This window comes from Crinia signifera, chromosome 1 (assembly GCF_055691185.1).
Source record: "Crinia signifera chromosome 1, ASM5569118v1, whole genome shotgun sequence".
Taxonomy (NCBI): domain Eukaryota; kingdom Metazoa; phylum Chordata; class Amphibia; order Anura; family Myobatrachidae; genus Crinia; species Crinia signifera.
This window is the reverse complement of record NC_139217.1, coordinates 470,002,494-470,025,864: the sequence shown is the minus strand read 5'-3', so window position 1 is coordinate 470,025,864 and position 23,371 is coordinate 470,002,494. Positions and strand designations below refer to the sequence as shown.

At 50.1% G+C, this 23,371-nt stretch overlaps 1 protein-coding gene across 1 annotated transcript in view; it reads left to right on the top strand.

Moving 5' to 3' along the window:
- Positions 1–23,371, top strand: part of KIAA1328 (KIAA1328 ortholog) — a 152,343-nt gene that overhangs the window by 69,602 nt on the left and 59,370 nt on the right. The window contains exons 7-8 of the mRNA XM_083155366.1: positions 10,707–11,263; positions 13,247–13,333. Of these exons, the coding sequence (XP_083011492.1) occupies positions 10,707–11,263; positions 13,247–13,333 (644 nt within the window). The remainder of the gene's footprint in view (positions 1–10,706; positions 11,264–13,246; positions 13,334–23,371) is intronic.

The window sequence follows — 23,371 nt, the reverse complement described above, 5'->3', positions numbered from 1 at the left end:
TTAGCATTACTGCCTCACAGCGCTGAGGTCATGGGTTCTATCCCTACCAAGTGTTATATATACGGGGCAGTAAGGATGGTGTAATGGTTAGCATTACTGCCTCACAGCACTGAGGTCATAGGTTCTATCCCCACCATGTGTTATATATACGGGGCAGTATGGATGGTGAAATGGTTAGCATCGCTGCCTCACAGCACTGAGGTCATGGGTTCTATCCCCACCATGTTTAATATATACGGGACAGTATGGACGGTGTAATGGTTATAGCATTACTGCCTCACAGCACTGAGGTCATGGGTTCTATCCCCACCATGTGTTATATACACGGGGCAGTATGGATGGTGTAATGGTTATATTACTGCCTCACAGCACTGAGGTCATGGGTTCTATCCCCACCATGTGTTATATATACAGGCAGTACGGATGGTGTAATGGTTACATTACTGCCTCACAGCGCTGAGGTCATGGGTTCTATCCCCACCATGTGTTATATATATGGGGCAGTACGGACGGTGTAAAGGTTACATTACTCCCTCACAGCGCTGAGGGCATGGGTTCTATCCCCACCATGTGTTATATATACGGGGCAGTACGGATGGTGTAATGGTTAGCATTACTGCCTCACAGTACTGAGGTCATGGGTCTATCCCCACCATGTGTTATATATACGGGGCAGTACGGATGGTGTAATGGTTACATTACTGCCTCACAGCGCTGAGGTCCTGGGTTCTATCCCCACCATGTGTTATATATACGGGGCAGTACGGATGGTGTAATGGTTATATTACTGCCTCACAGCGCTGAGGTCATGGGTTCTATCCCCACCATGTGTTATATATACGGGGCAGTACGGATGGTGTAATGGTTACATTACTGCCTCACAGCACTGAGATCATGGGTTCTATCCCCACCATGTGTTATATATACGGGGCAGTACGGATGGTGTAATGGTTACATTACTGCCTCACAGCACTGAGATCATGGGTTCTATCCCCACCATGTGTTATATATACGGGGCAGTACGGACGGTGTAATGGTTAGCATTACTGCCTCACAGCACTGAGATCATGGGTTCTATCCCCACCATGTGTTATATATACGGGGCAGTATGGACGGTGTAATGGTTACATTACTGCCTCACAGCACTGAGATCATGGTTTCTATTCCCACCATTGCCATAACTGTGTGGAGTTTGTATGTTCTCCCATGCTTGGGTGGGTGACCTCCAGGTATTCTGGTTTCCTTCCACATTACAAAAATCTACTGGTAGGTTAATTGGCTCACAAAAACATTACCTCTAGAATGTCCTCGTGTACATGTGGTAGGGAATATAGATTGTAAGCTCCACTGGGGCAGGGACTGATGTGAGTGTACAAATATTCTCTGTACAGCGCTGTGGAATATGTGTGCGCTATATAAATAACTGGTAATAATAATCTCTGTACAGCGCTGCGGAATATGTGTGCGCTATATAAATAACTGGTAATAATAATCTCTGTACAGCGCTGCAGAATATGTGTGCGCTATATAATAACTGGTAATAATAATCTCTGTACAGCGCTGCGGAATATGTGTGCGCTATATAAATAACTGGTAATAATAATCTCTGTACAGCACTGCAGAATATGTGTGCGCTATATAATAACTGGTAATAATAATCTCTGTACAGCACTGCGGAATATGTGTGCGCTATATAAATAACTGGTAATAATAATCTCTGTACAGCGCTGCGGAATATGTGTGCGCTATATAAATAACTGGTAATAATAATCTCTGTACAGCGCTGCAGAATATGTGTGCGCTATATAATAACTGGTAATAATAATCTCTGTACAGCGCTGCGGAATATGTGTGCGCTATATAAATAACTGGTAATAATAATCTCTGTACAGCACTGCAGAATATGTGTGCGCTATATAATAACTGGTAATAATAATCTCTGTACAGCACTGCGGAATATGTGTGCGCTATATAAATAACTGGTAATAATAATCTCTGTACAGCGCTGCAGAATATGTGTGCGCTATATAAATATCTGGTAATAATAAACATCTGCCCAAGTGCCGTTTAAGCATTTCCTCTGAAATTGCAACTTTAATACTGTAGAAGTCGTCAATCCTGACCCTAGGAGAACGATATCATCACACCCCAAACTAACACAATATAGTGGCTTCTGCATCTGTGACGGGATGCGGTCATTTGGTCTACAGCAGGGGTGTCCAAACTTTTTGCGACGAGGGCCAGATTTGGTGAAGTGTAAATGTGTGGGGGCCGACCATTCAGCCTGACATTCTTTGAATCATTAATAACATCAGAATGGTTCCCCACTCTGCCCCTATTCACTGTATGTCCCCCACTCTGCCCCTATTCACTGTATGTCCCCCAGCCTGCCCCTATTCACTGTATGTCCCCCAGCCTGCCCCTCCTTCACTGTATGTCCCCCAGCCTGCCCCTCCTTCACTGTATGTCCCCCAGCCTGCCCCTCCTTCACTGTATGTCCCCCAGCCTGCCCCTCCTTCACTGCATGTCCCCCAGCCTGCCCCTCCTTCACTGCATGTCCCCCAGCCTGCCCCTCCTTCACTGTATGTCCCCCAGCCTGCCCCTCCTTCACTGTATGTCCCCCGGCCTGCCCCCCTTCTCTTAATGTCCATCAGTGCATCCATTCATTGTATGTCTCCAAGCCTGACCCTCCTTCACTGTATGGCTCCCATTCACTGTATGACCCCCATTCACTATGTACCCCACTCTGCCCCCATTCACTGTATGTCCCCCAGCCTGCCCCTGCTCCCCCTTCTCTGAATGGCCATCACTGCCTCCATTAACTGTATGTCCCCCAGCCTGACCCTCCTTCACTGTATGTCCCCCGCTCTGCCCCCTCCCTTCTCTGTATGTTTCCCAGCCCCTTGTGTAAGCCAGAGGAAGGAGAGGAAAGCAGGCACTGCAAGGACAGGAGATGTTTGGGCTCCCACTGCTGCCCTCCTCCGCCCTGCATGTTACGGGAGCAAGCTTCCCCCTTGCTGCCCCCCTCCACAAACACTGCCGTCACTGTGATTGTGGAGTAGGGTAATATACGATTGCAGCAGGGGTAGGATGCCAAACACATCTGACTGTGTGATGGCCGGTACCTCATCACTGCAGCAGACAGCAAGGTAAAGGCCCTGCCGGTTCCCCACCTTTAGTTTGCTGTGCTTCCCACATCTGATGCTCTGCCCGCTTCCAGCTGGAGGCTGCGGGCCGCTTGAAATGACATCACGGGCCGCATTTGGCCCCCGGGCCTGACTTTGGACATGCCTGGTCTACAGCATGATGGTCGACATGGGTCTAGAGGTTGACATGGTTCTAGGTCAAAAGGTCATTAGTTCGACAGTCAAAAGCTCGACATGGGTTTTTCATTTTTTTTTTTTAGCCGACATGTGCCGACAGGCGGTATTTCATGCCCTACCATCCACTAGGGCATGGTGGGAGAATCAAACAGTGTGCCGAGCATAGCGAGGCACCGTGCGCGAGCGATGCGAGGGGATGCGGTGCACTTTAAACTGCGTCCATGTCGACTGTTGACATTCAGGTGAAAACCCATGTCGACCTACACATTGTCAAACTAACGACCTGTCGAACTAATGACCTTTCGACCTATAACCATGCCGACCTTTTCCCATGTTGACCTAGACCCACGTCGACCTAATGACTGTCTACCATCATGCTGTAGACCCAATGAGCCCAACCCATCTGTGACCTGTACAATCCCTGATGCTAAGCTGCCACCCTGCTTTATTGCAGTCAGTCGCCAGCATTTATTATCCTCTAATATATCGCCATCACACAACAGCCTGATGGGACGTTCCCTCCAGTGAGATTACGGCCAGCTACAGAGTGGTGGGAAGATCTTACAACCAGTGGGGTCCCTACGGTTGTGCTTGTTTCGGGTGGAGGGGGGAGTAGCGTGTGCCAGGACCTAGTATTTGTAAAGATATCCACCTGGTGTCACCATGTTCAGACTCCTCTGTTCCTCTTTTCATCCCCTGACTGTATGACACATCTTAGAACCTTTCTGCAGATACAGTTTGTATGTAAAACATTTCTGCTGTTATACTCCACCATGCAAAACATTTCTGCTGCTCTACTCCACCCTTTCCCCCCTTCCTACAACTTTTTTTTCTTTAAAAAGCTCACTGCTAATAACCTTAATCATTTTATTCGGATACGGGGAGCAGGCACAGCTCTGCGTTCCCAGAGGGATGCCTAAGAACTTATTAAAACATTGCAAGTGTTTTCCTCCTCGATGTCTGTTCCAGCAGCAGCCTCGGAGCCTGAAGACCGAGCGCAGGCAAACCCCCAGGGCCCATTAGATTTAACTTGTTTACCGCACTGATATCTATATGTTAAACGACAGGAGAGTTCAAGTTATTGAATAATTTAAAATTCTGCTCTAATTGGTGTCATATGACCTGGGAAAGGCCACGGATGACGCCGCGGGCACGCTGTGAAATGCTCCTGAATTATTCATGGCGAGATCATTCATTCGCCGGCGCGTCTTGTTAGAGGCAGAAGTTTGTGTGTAATAAAGGATAATGCAACACCTGTAAGTATTTAGTTCAGGAACTGGAAGGTAATCTACCTTGATAATCGCCTAGCGAGAGACACCAGTGTGTACTATATAATTACACCGAGGAGAGAGCGCGCCATTTATATGGAACGGGACTTTGGCACGGTTCATTGTGCAGCTGTTACAGAACATATTATACATCTCGGGGTTCTGCCCTCCATATACAAAGCCTAAGTGTGATATAGCGGGGACTGCACCAATGTCATTAAGCTGACGGAACACCAAGGATGGAGCAGTTCTTTCTGTTGTGCGGTACGATCGTCTCATCCAGATATCTGCGGTAACCATACATGTGCCGGTCCATGCCAACATGGACGAGGAAGCGGCATACTGGACCGCTGTAATCCAAGTGGTGGCGCAACCACCTACACCATTTGTCGCCCATGACCGTGGCTCCAGCCGGCTGCGTTCCTCTTCTTTTTCGAAGATGTGCCCCAACGTCCTGTGGACAGGTCCGTACCCCGGAACGGTCTGGGTTCATTGTGCTGATCTGTATCACGCACAGTTTATCATAGAGTACGTAAATGCCTAATTTGGCACTGATGTGCATTATATACGTTAAGGAACAATATAGAGTCAGGTCCATAAATATTGGGACATGGACACAATTCTCATATTTTGGGCTCTTTTCACCGCCACAATGGATTTAAAATGAACCAAACAAGATGAGCTTGAACAGCAGACTTCCAGCTTTAATTTGAGGTTATTTAAATCCGAATCACGTGAACGGTGTAGGAATTACAATGGTTTCTATATGTGCCTCCCACTTTTTATGGTACCAGAAGTAATGGGACAATCAACTCAAAAGACAGGACATGGACAGGTGTGGTATAGAGTTCCGACAGTTGGGATCCTGACCGTTATTAGCCCGACTGTCGGGACCTCGTCCGGCACCCACATGGACAGGTGTGGGCTGTCATCAATTTCATCGTCAATTAAGCCGGTAAAAGGTCTGGAGTTGATTCCAGGTGTGACATTTGCATTTGGAATCTGTTGCTGGCAACTCTTAATATGAGATCCAAAGATCTGTCACTATCAGTGAAGCCTTCATTAGGCTGAAAAAAAAAAACCATCAGAGAGAGATAGCAATAACATTAGGTGTGGCCAAATCAACTGTTTGTAACATTCCTAAAAAGAGAGAATGCATCGGGGACATCAGCACACCCGGAAGACCACTGAAAACAGCTGTCGTGGATGACAGAAGAATTACTTCCCTGGTAAAGAAATACCCTCACAACAGTTGGCCAGATCAAGACCACTCTCCAGGAGTGGTGTTTATGTGTCAGTCAGCAATCAAGAGTAGACTTCACAAGAGTGAGGAGTCACCACAAGGTGTAAACCATTGGTGAGCCCAAAAACAGGAAGAGCAGATTAGAGTTTGCCAAACAACATTTAAAAAAGCCTTTACAGTTCTGGAACCACATACTATGGACAGATGAGACAAAGATCAACTTGTACCAGAGTGATGGGAAGAGAAGAGTACGGAGAAGGAAGGGAACTGCTCATGATCCAAAACATCCCACCTCATCAGTGAAGCATGGTGGTGGTAGTGTCATGGCGTGGGCATGTATGGCTGCCAATAGAACTGGTTCCCTTGTATTTATGGATGATGTGACTTCTGACAAAGCAGCAGGATGAATTATGGGGTGTTTCCAGCAATATTATCTGCTCATATTCAGTCAAACGCTTCAGATCTCCTTGGACGGTGCTTCACAGCGCAGATGGACAATGACCTGACGCATACTGGAGAAGGAACCAAAGTTTTCTAAGGTAAATAAGTGGAATGTTCCGCAATGGCCGAGTCAGTCACCTGACCTGAATCCCATTGAGCATTTCACTTGCTGAAGACAAAACGGAAGTGAAAATGCCCCAAGAACAGGCAGGAACTGAAGGCATTTGCAGTAGAGGCCTGGCAGAGCATCACCAGGGATGAGACCCAGCGTCTGGCGATGTCTATGTGTTCCAGACTTCAGGCTGTAACTGACTGCAAAGGATCTGCAACAGAGTAATAAGGAAAGTTTGATTTAGGATTGTTTAGTTTGTTTAGTCCCTTAAAAAGTGTGAGGCGCATATAGAAATCATTGTAATTCCTGCTCCGTTCTCCTGATTTACATGTAAATACCCTCAATGTAAAGCTGGAAGTCTGCAGTTAGAGCACATCTTGGTTGGTTCATATCAAATCCATTGTGGGGGTGTATAGCGCCAAAAATCTGAGAAGTGTGTACATGTCCCAATATGTATGGACCTGCTTGTATGAATGGTAACTGGATTGCTTCCAGGGTCAGGATTTCCTCCATGGTCTCAGGTAGCCTTATTAGATGTAACTGTATGATGGGCAGTTCCCCAGTCTTGTAGATTTGTGTTGGTGTTTTTACACCCGTGCCAGGGCGAGGGATGGGATTTATTATCTGTACAATCTGCTTCTGACCCTTATAAAATTCAATCTGGAACTTTCCTTGTGTAATACTTTAACAGTGTATTGGGATATCCGCGTGTGTATATTATATATTATTCTGGTCGGTATCAGAATCCTGGCACTTGGCATGCTGCCCCCCCCCCCCCCCTCGCAGCCTGACCCAACCCCCCCCTCGCAGCCTGACCCTAAATGTACCCCTTTAGTGCCTAGCCCCCATTTTTAGTGCACCCTAACCCCCACTAGAGGTTAGCCTTCCAACCCTCCCTCTAGTGCCTAGCCTTAACCCTAATGGTGTGTATACACGGTCAGATGTGCCTTCAGATACTATCCACGATCAGATCGGATCGTGGATAGTATCTGAAGGCACATCCGATTTGCATACAAGTCTGACTATATAGTGCAGATCTGCACTATATAGTAATGGCAGACAAGACTTTCTGCCTTGCGATATGTGAACGCGGATCGGGATCTGAAGGGTTAAAACCCTTGCGATCTGCATCCGATGCCGATCCGATGTTGACGATATCGTCAACATCGGAAGGCAAAAAGTACCGTGTGTACACACCATAACACACCCTCTATCAGCGATGTTGGGATTCAGCACTGATCTTCTGCCCAGTGCCTGTATTCCAACCGTCAGTGGGCTAACCGGATCTCTTGTTTGAAAATATCAATTTTAATAATCTTTTTTAATAGAGCATACACATGGTTCTATTCGATTTTTGCTTATATAAACAAAATGAGAACGAAATCGAACGCATTGGATTTAGATCGATCAGGATCGAATAATGTGTACTGTGAGCCTGTCTCAGAGGTGCACGTTCTAGCACAGCCGATGCGTCGTGTTACACAGCAGACACATGAGGTACGGGTCCGACCTTCTCTGGTAGGGTCATCGTTACTATGGCGAGTTTGTAGAGTCTGATAATGTGTACTGTGAGCCTGTCTCAGAGGCGCACGTTCTAGCACAGCCGATGCGTCTGGTTACACAGCAGACACAGGAAGTACGGGTCCGACCTTCTCCGGTAGGGTCATCGTTACTATGGCGAGTTTGTAGGGTCTGATAATGTATACTAGGAGCCTGTCTCAGAGGCGCACGTTCTAGCACAGCCCATGCGTCGTGTTACACAGCAGACACAGGAGGTACGGGTCCGACCTTCTCTGGTAGGGTCATCGTTACTATGGCGAGTTTGTAGAGTCTGATAATGTGTACTGTGAGCCTGTCTCAGAGGCGCACGTTCTAGCACAGCCGATGCGTCTGGTTACACAGCAGACACAGGAGGTACGGGTCCGACCTTCTCCGGTAGGGTCATCGTTGCTATGGCGAGTTCGTAGGGTCTGATAATGTGTACTAGGAGCCTGTCTCAGAGGCGCACGTTCTAGCACAGCCCATGCGTCGTGTTACACAGCAGACACAGGAGGTACGGGTCCGACCTTCTCCGGTAGGGTCATCGTTGCTATGGCGAGTTTGTAGGGTCTGATAATGTGTACTGTGAGCCTGTCTCAGGGGCGCACGTTCTAGCACAGCCGATGTGTCGTGTTACACAGCAGACACAGGAGGTACGGGTCCGACCTTCTCCGGTAGGGTCATCGTTGCTATGGCGAGTTCGTAGGGTGTGATAATGTGTACTAGGAGCCTGTCTCAGAGGCGCACGTTCTAGCACAGCCGATGCGTCGTGTTACACAGCAGACACATGAGGTACGGATCCGACCTTCTCTGGTAGGGTCATCGTTGCTATGGCGAGTTCGTAGGGTGTGATAATGTGTACTGTGAGTCTGTCTCAGAGGCGCACGTTCTAGCACAGCCGATGCGTCTGGTTACACAGCAGACACAGGAGGTATGGGTCCGACCTTCTCTGGTAGGGTCATCGTTGCTATGGCGAGTTCGTAGGGTCTGATAATGTGTACTAGGAGCCTGTCTCAGAGGCGCACGTTCTAGCACAGCCCATGCGTCGTGTTACACAGCAGACACAGGAGGTACGGGTCCGACCTTCTCCGGTAGGGTCATCGTTGCTATGGCGAGTTTGTAGGGTGTGATAATGTGTACTGTGAGCCTGTCTCAGGGGCGCACGTTCTAGCACAGCCCATGCATCGTGTTACACAGCAGACACATGAGGTACGGATCCGACCTTCTCTGGTAGGGTCATCGTTGCTATGGCGAGTTCGTAGGGTCTGATAATGTGTACTGTGAGTCTGTCTCAGAGGCGCACGTTCTAGCACAGCCCATGCGTCTTGTTACACAGCAGACACAGGAGGTACGGATCCGACCTTCTCTGGTAGGGTCATCGTTGCTATGGCGAGTTCGTAGGGTCTGATAATGTGTACTGTGAGTCTGTCTCAGAGGCGCACGTTCTAGCACAGCCGATGTGTCTTGTTACACAGCAGACACAGGAGGTACGGGTCCGACCTTCTCTGGTAGGGTCATCGTTGCTATGGCGAGTTTGTAGGGTCTGATAATGTGTACTGTGAGCCTGTCTCAGGGGCGCACGTTCTAGCACAGCCGATGCATCGTGTTACACAGCAGACACAGGAGGTACGGGTCCGACCTTCTCTGGTAGGGTCATCGTTGCTATGGCGAGTTTGTAGGGTCTGATAATGTGTACTGTGAGCCTGTCTCAGGGGCGCACGTTCTAGCACAGCCGATGCATCGTGTTACACAGGAGGTACAGAGACGGCTTCTGTGATTCATTGCGGCATGTGACTGCGCAGCATGGAGTCAACCGCATGAGGCTCCTGAGTTACCCTCTGGTCACTGAAGATTCAGGTCAGGCCAAATCGTGCTCCAGTGCCAGTGCCGCTATGTCCATTGGGATCGGCACGGCCAGAACAACGGGACATGTTGGCTCCCAGTCACCACGCCCAAACACCAGCAGCATGTACAACGTGCCGCAGAATTTGGGGCACTGCAAGGGGCATCGCATGCGCTCATCTTCAACCTACAAATGATCGCGACCAATCTGAATCAGCCCCTATATCAGTTTTGGTACTTGTGTATTATCACGGCGCCCCCGATATTGATCACGCGTTTTTATCGCATCGCATGCCATACACCCAATGGCATGCGATGCGATTTTAGCCCCCTATTCGATTAAAAATTGTATAAGCCCCCTAATGGGCGCTTATAATGTTAAATGCACCCCAACGCCACCCCCCACTATAAACAAGAACCCGAAGCGTGGCGAGCGCAGCGGTACGCGTCCTACGACCTTTTCATACCCTCACTATCCACGTCGGCATGGAGTTGATTTTATAAAGTGTGGCGAGCGCAGCGAGCCACTGAGCCCGAAGTGTGGCGAGCGGACGCGTATACCTGTGAAGTTTATGCGCGTCCCCTCGCTGCGCTCGCTACGCTTCTGGTTCACGTTTATAGTAGGGGGGGGGCGAGCGTGGGGGTGCATTTAACATTGTAAGCACCCATTAGGGTGCTTATACAATTTTTAATCACATCCCTTCGCATTGTATGCCATATACAATGTCATACAATTTTAAAATTATATGACATTGTACAACATCGCGCGATATCGCATCGCATGCCTTATGGTATGCAATGCGATGGGCGCCGTGCTAATACACAAGTACCTCAGTTTTTTTTTGTTTCTATAATGATCGGTCTCTCTTGCTTGGCATTGTATAAATTAGAAATGTGAGCCGCAGTATATAAACTGTTGCCTGTTGGTGTTTTCACAGGTCCCTAAACCACAGCGTCTGCCTACGGTGAGCGAACTCAATGGCTCCTACGTCAGCCAGCAGTACCACAAGCCCAGGAGTGAGTGTGAGAGCTCCTGCTCGGTCCGTGCCTGCAGACATAAACCCCGGACCGGCTTCCACCGCAGTCCTGAGAACTGTGCGCAGAGGGAACGTGTTGGCACCGGCTCGCCCAACGCACACTTTACAGACTGGGCTGGCAGCTGCGGCAGCGCCGTACACCGACCAGCGTCCCACTGCTGTGTACACAGTACCCCGGGAAGACACCCACCGGAGTTCTCACCGGCGAGGCCCCCGGAGAGGTGCACATCTAGCCGGTGCTGCCCCGGTCTGAGTAATGGGGGAGCACCAGGAGAGGACGCAGAGTACAGGAAGGGGGTAACGGAGCAGAGGAAACACGAGCTCCTACTGCAGAAGATGGAGCTGGAGATAGAGAAGGAACGGCTGCAGCAGCTGTTGGAGCAGCAGGAGGTGAAGCTGCAGGAGAAGCAGCAACAGTTGCAGCAGACTCGGCCGGAGTGTCAGCAGGGGCCTGGAAGGTGAAGTCACATGATTATAACCGTTCCTTATACAGCGCAGCAGATTCCGCCGCACTTATACAAACTGGGTAGTTACAGACGGTCAGAATGGTAGGAGGGCCCTGCTCGCAGGCTTACAGTCTATACATTATCCTGTAGTAAGAGGAGCCACGTTACAGCGTAAGCCCTCCACGGTCCTGTCTATAGAATGTCAGTGTTTTACAATATAAGGGAGAGATGTACTAGGCATTGGAGAGAGAAACTACCAGCCAATTATCTGACGCTTAGGAGCTGATTGGCTTATACATTACCTCTCTCCTCTGTATCTCTCCCGAAGGCTTCATACATCACCCCCTAAGAGACGATGGTAGGAAAGAAGATATACGGTGTAATTCTATTTCCAGAAGAGCATCCATCTAATATTAATGTACCGACCGATGGCCGATTCACCACCAGGGATCCCTACATCATTCTGCCCCGGTGACTAAATAACTCCTCCCACAAATACATTCTGGTACTTGTTTCCTATCTGGGCGCCCAGGTTTTCTACGTACGGCACCGTACTGAAATCAGATCGCATCGCATCGTACACATACACGATATTGGACGATGCGATGCGATGCGATTCGATTTCCCATAGGAAACAATGTGAAATGGCTTAATTTAGCCAAATTATAATAGGAACAATAGTAAATGGGCCAAAAACACCCCTGAACATTGAAATGTCCCCCCAAAAGTAGTTGACGCCACCCCGCCATCAACGTGAACCCGAAGCGTGGCGAGCGCAGCGAGCCCGCGAGGGGCGGCGGTACGCGTCCTCCGACCTTTTCATGCCCTACTATCCACTAGGGCGTGGAGTGAGAATAGAATAGTGTGGCGAGCGCAGCGAGCCACCGAGCCCGAAGCGTGGCGAGCGGACGCGGATACCTTCACAGTTATACGCGTCCCCTCGCGGGCTTCACAGGTGTCCATGGCGACGCGGACACCTGGGAAGCCCGCGAAGGGACGCGTTTACCTGTGAAGGTATCCGCGTCCCCTCGCGGGGCTCGCTGCGCTCGCCACGCTTCGGGCTCGGTGGCTCGCTGCGCTCGCCACACTATTCTATTCTCACTCCACGCCCTACTGGATAGTAGGGCATGAAAAGGTCGGAGGACGCGTACCGCCGCCCCTCGCGGGCTCGCTGCGCTCGCCACGCTTCGGGTTCACGTTGATGGCGGGGTGGCGTCAACTACTTTTGGGGGGACATTCCACTGCTCTGTGGGTTTTTTTGGGGGTTTCTGGCCCATTTACCATTCTTCCCTATGCTGATTTGGGTAAATTGATCCATTTAACATTGTTTCCTATGGGAAATCGAATCGGATCGCATCGCATCGCATCGTTCAATATCGTGTATGTGTACGATGCGATGCGATCAGATTTCACTACGGAGAATAGCATGGTGCGCAATTAACTTAGTGGGCGCCCAGATAGGAAACAAGTACCTAGATTCTCTATCTCATCAATGACTGTAGAATATCAGGTTCTTATGATCAATAAATGTATTTTATAGCTCCTTCATGATTGCAGCCAGTTAGCAACAGCTGGTGCGATTTATAATAACTTAGAATTTGTGTCCTAAATCTCATGCAGTTGGGGGTCATGTAGTCTCCGTAGTTCTGGGTGAAGTCAGCTACCAATAGCTGCTAGGGGCTCATGAAGACAGTAGGAGTTAGTCCAGAAACGTTACCCTGATTGGCTACTGGCGGGTAAGGAACAGTTGGCACATGCTGGGGCAGATGTATTCAGCCTTAACAAGAGATAAATGCCAGGGTGATAAGGAGAGATAAACGTCCAGCCAATCACCTGCTAAAAAGTCAGTAAGGAGCTGATTGGCTGGACGTTTATTTCTCTTTATCACCCTTGTATTTATCTCTTGTTAATGCTGAATACATCCGCCCCGCTGTGTCTTGGTGCAGCGCATATTGCTACTGAATTATGGGTAATTCTTGTTTTTCCTGGTTATAGAAATCAGCCAGCGCCTGAAACGCAGACCAGAGACATCGCCATCAACACTACACCCTCAGTCCATCTAACCAACGGGTTCACGCATAGGTAACTGTGTGTCAGGATATCTATCAAAATGTAACGTTTCAATGTTTTATTTATAGATTGCATGCATGGGCTCTGGCCACCCGGTGGTGGTGCCTGGGCTCGGGTTTCCCCGGTGGTGGTGCCTGGGCTCGGGTTTCCCCGGTTGTGGTGCCTGGGCTCGGGTTTCCCCCCGTTGTGGTGCCTGGGCTCGGGTTTCACCGATGGTGGTGCCTGGGCTCGGGTTTCCCCGGTGGTGGTGCCTGGGCTCGGGTTTCCCCCGTTGTGGTGCCTGGGCTCTGGCTCCTGGTGGTGGTCAGCGTAGTTCTATGTAGAGCAGTGTGTGTACAGCAGGGGTGGGGAACCTTTTTTGTGCCAAGGGCCATTCGTATGGGGAAAAAATCCTTTGGGGGCCATATGTAAAAATTTCTCTTACAAATTGTCCTGCTGCAGCCGTACCATGCTCCAGCGGCTGCCACTGAATAGGACTGACAGTCTTCGGCTACCGTTGATTAAGAGGAAGCTCGCGAGAACTACCAGCCTCTCGCAAGACTTCCCCTGTACTTTACTCCCGGCAAATCCGCCAGGCGGGTGGGAGGGCCACTCAGACCGGCTACAGGGGCCGCATACGGAGCTCCTGACTGCCCTTTACCCCTGTACAATTAAAACTCTGCCCCATGACAGGCCCGTCACTGAGCTCCTGACTGCCCTTTACCCCTGTACAATTATAACTGCCCCATGACAGGCCCGCCACTGAGCTCCTGACTGCCCTTTACCCCTGTACAATTAAAACTCTGCCCCATGACAGGCCCGTCACTGAGCTCCTGACTGCCCTTTGCCCCTGTACAATTATAACTCTGCCCCATGACGGGCCCGCCACTGAGCTCCCGACTGCCCTTTACCCCTGTACAATTATAACTCTGCCCCCATGACGGGCCCGCCACTGAGCTCCCACCTGCCCTTTACCCCTGTACAATTATAACTCTGCCCCATGACGGGCCCGCCACTGACCTCCTGACTGCCCTGTACCCCTGTACAATTATATCTCTGTCCCATGACGGGCCCGCCACTGAGCTCCCGACTGCCCTTTACCCCTGTACAATTATAACTCTGCCCCATGACGGGCCCGCCACTGAGGTCCCGCCTGCCCTTTACCCCTGTACAATTATAACTCTGCCCCATGACGGGCCCGCCACTGAGCTCCCGCCTGCCCTTTACCCCTGTACAATTATAACTCTGCCCCATGACAGGCCCGCCACTGAGCTCCTGACTGCCCTTTACCCCTGTACAATTATAACTCTGCCCCATGACGGGCCCGTCACTGAGCTCCTGACTGCCCTTTGCCCCTGTACAATTATAACTGCCCCATGACGGGCCCGCCACTGAGCTCCCGCCTGCCCTTTACCCCTGTACAATTATAACTCTGCCCCATGACGGGCCCGCCACTGAGCTCCCGACTGCCCTTTACCCCTGTACAATTATAACTCTGCCCCATGACGGGCCCGCCACTGAGCTCCCGACTGCCCTGTACAATTATAACTCTGCCCCATGACGGGCCCGCCACCGAGCTCCCGACTGCCCTTTACCCCTGTACAATTATAACTCTGCCCCATGACGGGCCCGCCACTGAGCTCCAGACTGCCCTTTACTCCTGTACAATTATAACTCTGCCCCATGACGGGCCCGCCACTGAGCTCCAGACTGCCCTTTACTCCTGTACAATTATAACTCTGCCCCATGACGGGCCCGCCACTGAGCTCCCGACTGCCCTTTACCCCTGTACAATTATAACTCTGCCCCCATGACGGGCCCGCCACTGAGCTCCCACCTGCCCTTTACCCCTGTACAATTATAACTCTGCCCCATGACGGGCCCGCCACTGACCTCCTGACTGCCCTGTACCCCTGTACAATTATATCTCTGTCCCATGACGGGCCCGCCACTGAGCTCCCGACTGCCCTTTACCCCTGTACAATTATAACTCTGCCCCATGACGGGCCCGCCACTGAGGTCCCGCCTGCCCTTTACCCCTGTACAATTATAACTCTGCCCCATGACGGGCCCGCCACTGAGCTCCCGCCTGCCCTTTACCCCTGTACAATTATAACTCTGCCCCATGACAGGCCCGCCACTGAGCTCCTGACTGCCCTTTACCCCTGTACAATTATAACTCTGCCCCATGACGGGCCCGTCACTGAGCTCCTGACTGCCCTTTGCCCCTGTACAATTATAACTGCCCCATGACGGGCCCGCCACTGAGCTCCCGCCTGCCCTTTACCCCTGTACAATTATAACTCTGCCCCATGACGGGCCCGCCACTGAGCTCCCGACTGCCCTTTACCCCTGTACAATTATAACTCTGCCCCATGACGGGCCCGCCACTGAGCTCCCGACTGCCCTGTACAATTATAACTCTGCCCCATGACGGGCCCGCCACCGAGCTCCCGACTGCCCTTTACCCCTGTACAATTATAACTCTGCCCCATGACGGGCCCGCCACTGAGCTCCAGACTGCCCTTTACTCCTGTACAATTATAACTCTGCCCCATGACGGGCCCGCCACTGAGCTCCAGACTGCCCTTTACTCCTGTACAATTATAACTCTGCCCCATGACGGGCCCGCCACTGAGCTCCAGACTGCCCTTTACTCCTGTACAATTATAACTCTGCCCCATGTCGGGCCCGCCACTGAGCTCCCGACTGCCCTTTACCCCCTGTACAATTATAACTCTGCCCCATGACGGGCCCGCCACTGAGCTCCCGACTGCCCTTTACCCCCTGTACAATTATATCTCTGCCCCATGACCGGCCCGCCACTGAGCTCCCAACTGCCCTTTACCCCTGTGCAATTATAACTCTGCCCCATGACGGACCCGCCACTGAGCTCCCAACTGACCTTTACCCCTGTACAATTATAACTCTGCCCCATGACGGACCCGCCACTGAGCTCCCGACTGCCCTTTACCCCTGTACATATATAACTCTGCCCCATGACGGGCCCGCCACTGAGCTCCCAACTGCCCTTTACCCATGTACAATTATAACTCTGCCCCATGACCGGCCCGCCACTGAGCTCCCAACTGCCCTTTACCCCTGTGCAATTATAACTCTGCCCCATGACGGGCCCGCCACTGAGCTCCTGACTGTCCTTTACCCTGTACAATTATATCTCTGCCCCATGACGGGCCCGCCACTGAGCTCCTGACTGCCCTGTACAATTATAACTCTGCCCCAGGACGGGCCCGCCACTGAGCTCCCGACTGCCCTTTACCCTGTACAATTATATCTCTGCCCCATGACGGGCCCGCCACTGAGCTCCTGACTGTCCTTTACCCTGTACAATTATATCTCTGCCCCATGACGGGCCCGCCACTGAGCTCCCGCCTGCCCTTTACCCCTGTACAATTATAATTCTGCCCCATGACGGGCCCGCCACTGAGCTCCTGACTGACCTGTACCCCTGTACAATTATACCTCTGCCCCATTATGTACCCACTATTGCTCTCCTGACTAACTTTGTACAATAATCGGTATAACTATACTTCTGTACAGCGCACCACATCATCCCCCAGTGTTTATAATGCAGGCATGTAGTACACTTCGACCGGTGTGTGTGTGTGACAGGCATGTAGTACACTGGGACCGGGGTGTGTGTGTGTGTGTGACAGGCATGTAGTACACTGGGACCGGGATGTGTGTGTGACAGGCATGTAGTACACTGGGATCGGTGTGTGTGTGTGTGTGTGTGCGTGTGTGTCAGGCATGTAGTACACTGGGACCGGGGTGTGTGTGTGACAGGCATGTAGCACACTGGGACCGGGGTGTGTGTGTGACAGGCATGTAGTACACTGGGACCGGTGTGTGTGTGTGACAGGCATGTAGTACACTGGGACCGGTGTGTGTGTGTGTGTGTGTGTGTGACAGGCATGTAGTACACTGGGACCGGTGTGTGTGTGTGACAGGCATGTAGTACACAGGGACCGGTGTGTGTGTGTGTGTGTGACACAGGCATGTAGTACACTGGGACCGGTTTGTGTGTGTGTGTGTGACAGGCATGTAGTACACAGGGACCGGTGTGTGTGTGTGTGTGTGTGTGTGTGTGACAGGCATGTAGTACACAGGGACCGGTGTGTGTGTGTGTGTGTGTGTGTGTGTGTGACACAGGCATGTAGTACACTGGGACCGGTTTGTGTGTGTGTGTGACAGGCATGTAGTACACTGGGACCGGTTTGTGTGTGTGTGACAGGCATGTAGTACACTGGGACCGGTGTGTGTGTGTGTGTGTGTGTGTGTGTGTGTGTGACACAGGCATGTAGTACACTGGGACCGGTTTGTGTGTGTGTGTGTCAGGCATGTAGTACACTGGGACCGGTGTGTGTGTGTGTGTGTGTGTGTGTGTGGAGCCGCTCCTCCAACTCAGATCAGCCAGAACCACAGGACCAGGTCACTATTCTAGGGGCCTACAAGCAGGGGTGAGCTCGCCCTGGGGCATTTGTACCCCAGGCAGGAGCTTCCAGAGCTTTGGCAGACCTGTAGAGAATTCTGCCTGGCTGCTCTGATTGTGCATTACATAGTGTCCAGGCAGCATTCTCTCCCAGCCTGCAGCCACACAGTGAGAGGCTGTCAGCATGGTGATTGGTGGATGGCTGCATCTATTCACCAATCAGAGTGAAAAATTCGGTACTTGTTTCCTAGCATGGCGCTCGTCGGGGTTCATCGCATGCCTTAAGTTAAGGTACTTAAGGCATGCGATGGACCCGATTTTCTGACTAGCTCAATTGCCGGTAAAAGTGAAAATCGCGTTGATCGCGTCCATCGCGGCCCCTAATAAGGGGCCGCGATGCGACCGACGCGATCAACGCGATTTTCCCATAGGAAACAATGTTAAATTAATTTTAAAGTGAAAATCGGGTTGATCGCGTCGGCTGCGGGCCATTATAATGGACCGCGATGCGATCAACCCATTTTTACATAGGTGACAATGTGAAGTGGGCCAATATGGCCCATTTCACATTGAATATGTGTAAAAAGTATGGTTAATGCCCCCCCCCCATTTTAACGCCACCCTGGTATAAACGCCAACCGGAAGCGTGGCGAGCGCAGCGGTACGCGTCCTCCGACCTTTTCATACCCCTACTATCCACATCGGCGTGGAGTTGAGAATAGAAAGCGTGGCGAGGGGACGCGGATACCTGTGAAGCCCGCGAGGGGACGCGGATACCTGTGAAGCCCACGAGGGGACGCGGATACCTGTGAAGCCCTCGAGGGGACGCGGATACCTGTGAAGGTATCCGCGGGGCTCGCTGCGCTCGCCACACTTTCTATTCTCAACTCCACGCCGACGTGGATAGTAGGGGTATGAAAAGGTCGGAGGACGCGTACCGCCGCCCCTCGCGGGCTCGCTGCGCTCGCCACGCTTCAGGTTGGCGTCAATAATGGGGTGGCGTTAACAATGGGGGGCATTTGAAACATCAGGGGGGTTTTCTATGAAAATGGGGTGTTTTGGGGCATTTTACATTAAAATCAATGCAAAATATGGTCTCAGGGACCATTTCACATTGATTCCAATGTAAAAATCGGGTCGATTGCGTCGATCGCATCGCATGCAATTTGGTTGGCATGCGATGCGATCAACGCGATTTTTCCGACCCGATGCTTACAATAAAAATCGGTGGCGCCGTGCTAGGAAACAAGTACCAAAAATTCTCTACCTCCCAATCTGCAGCCACACAGTGAATGGCTGTCAGTATGCTGATTATTGGAATGCTTGAGCTTATCCACCAATCAGAGTGCAGGATTCTCTACCTGACTACTATCCTGCAGCCACACAGTGATTAGCTGTCAGTATGCTTATTGGTGGATGGCTGTAGCAATTCACCAATCAGAGTGCGGATTTCTCTCCCTACCTCCCAGCCAGCAGCCACACAGTGAATGTCTGTCAGTATGCTGATTGGTGGAATGCTTCAGCTTATCCACCAATCAGAGTGCAGGATTTTCTCCCTACCTCCCAGCCTGCAGCCACACAGGGAATGCCTGTCAGCACGCTGATTGGTAGAGGGCTGTAGCTTATCCACCAATTAGGGTGCAGAATTCTCTCCCAGCCTGCAGCCACACAGGGAATGCCTGTCAGCACGCTGATTGGTAGAGGGCTGTAGCTTATCCACCAATTAGGGTGCAGAATTCTCTCCCAGCCTGCAGCCACACAGGGAATGCCTGTCAGCACGCTGATGGTAGAGGGCTGTAGCTTATCCACCAATCAGAGTTCAGAATTCTGTACCTGACTACCATCCTGCAGCCGTACAGTGAATGACTTTCAGCATGCTGATTGGTCCCTACGAGACAGCGAGGTCGCACCTCTAATGTAACTACTTTATATATCAAACCACTGCAGAAATCTATAGTGCTTTATAAATCAAATGACCAGCCATTTCATTACAGTGATGTTACTGATATTTCTGTTTCTTCAGTAGGTTGCTGCCTGCAGAGTGCACATAGACAGGGACAGCAACAGTGCCACCTGCTGGCTATAATACATAAGGCCAAAGTGCCATAAGGATTTAGCATTTAGTTAAGTTCCGTTATTGCTTTCCATTATCTGCAGCTGGATCCTCTGCCCACCGTCAGAGACTCCTTTATTTATTGCTGTCAGGCTGTGAGGAGGAAGCTTCGGCGTTCCAGTTTTGTTCTGCGTCTGCAGCTTATGATGTTGGAAAGCCGAGGCAGGTATAGCGACGCGAGCCGTCCCCTGTGATGTATCGCTGTCACACATCAAGCTGGAAGACTCTGTATCACGGGAAGACATTACAGCCATGCAGTGTAATAAGGGAGAGCCAGCGGGGTGCAGGGATTGTACAGGGAGCGTACTGTATAAATAGCAGACATTAAGGACGGAAATGTCACTCAATAAATCAGACTTAGAAAGCTATTTGCACTTCCCCGGCTGTTATTTTTTTACTTTTTATTTTTTAATGCGGCTGATACCAAAGTGCGGAATCGTCTGGTTGAACTTTTGCGAATGAAATCTCCATTGTGTGCGTTTATGGAATAATAACGGTCTGGAATAATAAGGTTGTATCCGATCAAGATTTCACATTGGTGACGCACGGTGGCGTTAAATGGTCCTGGAACCCACCGTGCAGGGGAGCGCGCCTGGCGTAGTGACTCGCACGTATATTCTCACCCCGTATATTTATTTCACCTGTAAGGCGGTTACACATAGATGCCCCGTCCCTTAGGCGCTGCATAAATCTGTCTGGGTGTGCGCAATGCTTTATCTTTGGCAGGTGTTAAAGTAAGCGTCGTGACAAAGCAGAGCGGCTGTTTGACGGATTTCAGGTCATTTCGTTAAAAACTCACAGCAGAAAAATGGATGGCCTGTCGTGCGTCTACATAGGTCTTCCCCCGGCTGGCCTTTTAGGCCATATATTTATTTTATTGTGATTATATTTTATAGAACTATTTGAAAAATGTCGACTCGACACTCGCGCGTGATTGATTGCGGCCACCAGTAGGCCAGTGGCACAGCTGCAGCTGGCGATGTCTGTACCGTGTTAAACCATTGCCACCAAACCTCACCCCCCAAACAAAAATCAAAAGAAAAAAAATACAATGCAGGTTGTACGGGACCACGATCATTTCGGATAAGGGATTTTTACATTTTTGGATTTTTTTTTTTTAAAACATACTTACCTGGTCAATCTGCGTCCCCCGGCAGCCTTCAGGGTTTTCTTCGGTGGTCCCAGGGGTGCATTACACGAGTTTGCAGGTGCGCCGGTGATGTCACCCAAGCAATACACTCCTGGGACCGCTGAAGAAGTTCTCAAAACCCACGGTTTTTGGAATATTTCGGATAAGAGATCTCCAGATACGGGAGACTCTACCTGTAGTTCAAAGGCTGAGGTTTATTACATTTTATTTATAGTGCGCCACTAGGGGTTGGCAGCGTCGTACATAGGGCACACATAAGTACAATACAGGGGACACAGAACATTACAGTGACTGAGACACTACAACAGCACAGGTAACAGTGAGAAGAGACGCCGGTATAAACGGTCACTGAGGGGCAGATGTATCCTTCTTAGATGGACAAAACCATGTGCACTGCAGGGGGGCAGATGTAAAATGTGCAGAGAGAAATAGATTTGGGTGAGTTATTTTGTTTCTGTGCAGGGTAAATACTGACTGCTTTATTTTTACACTGCAATATAGATCTCACTTTGAAGTACAACCCCACCCAAATCTAACTCTCTCTGCACATGTTACATCTGCCCCACCTGCAGTGCACATGGTTTTGTCCAGCTAAGAAGGAATTTGTCAGAAATAGTGAACTAGAATAAGGCCCACAGTGCCTGGTACTTTATCACCGGCCAATCAGCTCCTGACTGTTAAGTTACAGGCTGGGTTTAAAAAAAGACAGCCAGGAGCTGATTGGCCGGTGATAAAGTACCAGGCACTTTATCACTTCTCCCTGATCACTGCTTCATACATCTACCGCTGAGTCGGATAGAGCTGTAACTGAAGTGCTGTGAGAACAGGATGGAAGAGGGCCCTGCTCCAAGGAGCTTACAATCTAAGCTTATACCATATAACCCTGTGTCCAGCTGAAGCATCCTTGTCCATAGAACAAACTACCGATATCAGAAATTGATCACTTGAGATCCCATATTTTCATTAAGTCAAGTTTTGCCATTGCCGCTGTCGAAACGAACGTGGTCTATTCTAAAAGGACTTTTATTTTCCCATTGGTTTTATATTTTTTTCTGCAGCTCTATACAGAGGCCTCAGTGCAGCTCATCCCTGCCTTAACCCTTAAGATGGGTAAATAAGACCCCATTAGGAAGCCGTGGAATGTAACATTGGTCCCAGTCGTCCCCGTAATGTCCATTAATGCATTTCCCGAGGATCGGCTCTCGTTTTTCCGGAGCCATTTAGTCAAACTGTGCGATTATTTAGAAAGTTAATTCATGCGTGCTGAAATGTAGCTTAAGTAATGCGAGAGGTAGAAGGACGGCTCTGTGGAGACTGGAGCCCTTTTTGTTATTTAATGATCAGCCACAATTAACTTGCAAATTTGAAATAATTAGAACAAATTAAAGGTATTTAACTTCCCATCCCTGAAGAAAAATTCAGACTGCACCAAAGTCTGCTGTAAATTATTCACAACATGGAGGTGAAAGCAGAGACGCTTCTCATTTATGGATGTTTTATATAATAATAGGAGCAATCTGCCCATATTCCCCACCCCCCCCACCTCATTTACGCAGTGCCGCATAGGTTATTTTCCAGAAACGGCAAGATGCATTTCCGAGAGAGAAGACTATTTAATGCCGACACACGGACATATAGGGGGGTATTCAATAGGTTGAGATAATTTCCGACAGGGGGAATAGTCCCTCGCCTAATCAGTGCTGCCAGTGTTGAAGGCTGTCAGATCCGAATCTTTTTAAAGTTTAATCCGTTTTGTCGGAAACGGCCGTTGATCGCCGAATTCATGAGCATTTTTTTGCCAATCCGCGCCCGTTTTAGCTGATCCACGGACTTTCCAACACTCAACAGCCGGGACATTGAATTCCGACTGTCGAGTTACTGTCGGACCGGACGGAAACAGCCTGGGATTCCTATTGCTGGGAAGTTCCAACATTTGCCATTCCATAATGAATACCCCTAATATTCGGGGTCCAGTACTGTCTGGAATGTTACATTTAAAATAAATCATTGCGAGGGGCAGCAAGGAATGCAATTATGTATTGGGGGCATCCTGAGGCTTCATGTCTGTGTGGCACAGTGCCCTTATGTTTGACCCGCGCCGTGTGGCAATGAGACTTGTGGTCCGCCTATCACGTGCGCTTTTGATGCAGTGTTTCATGGGATCTTCTGGTGAGTGGAGTAACTGCAGGCAGTAAGGATTGTAGCGTTCATTATAGAACCCTGCGCCTTTCAAATTCTAGCACAGATTGGTCTGTATCTCTCTGCTGAAATACAGATCTGACTGTGCTAGGAAAGAGGAGCTGCATGGGTTATGAAAGGTGTAGGGTGCTAGAATGAACACTAGGGTTGCGCCAT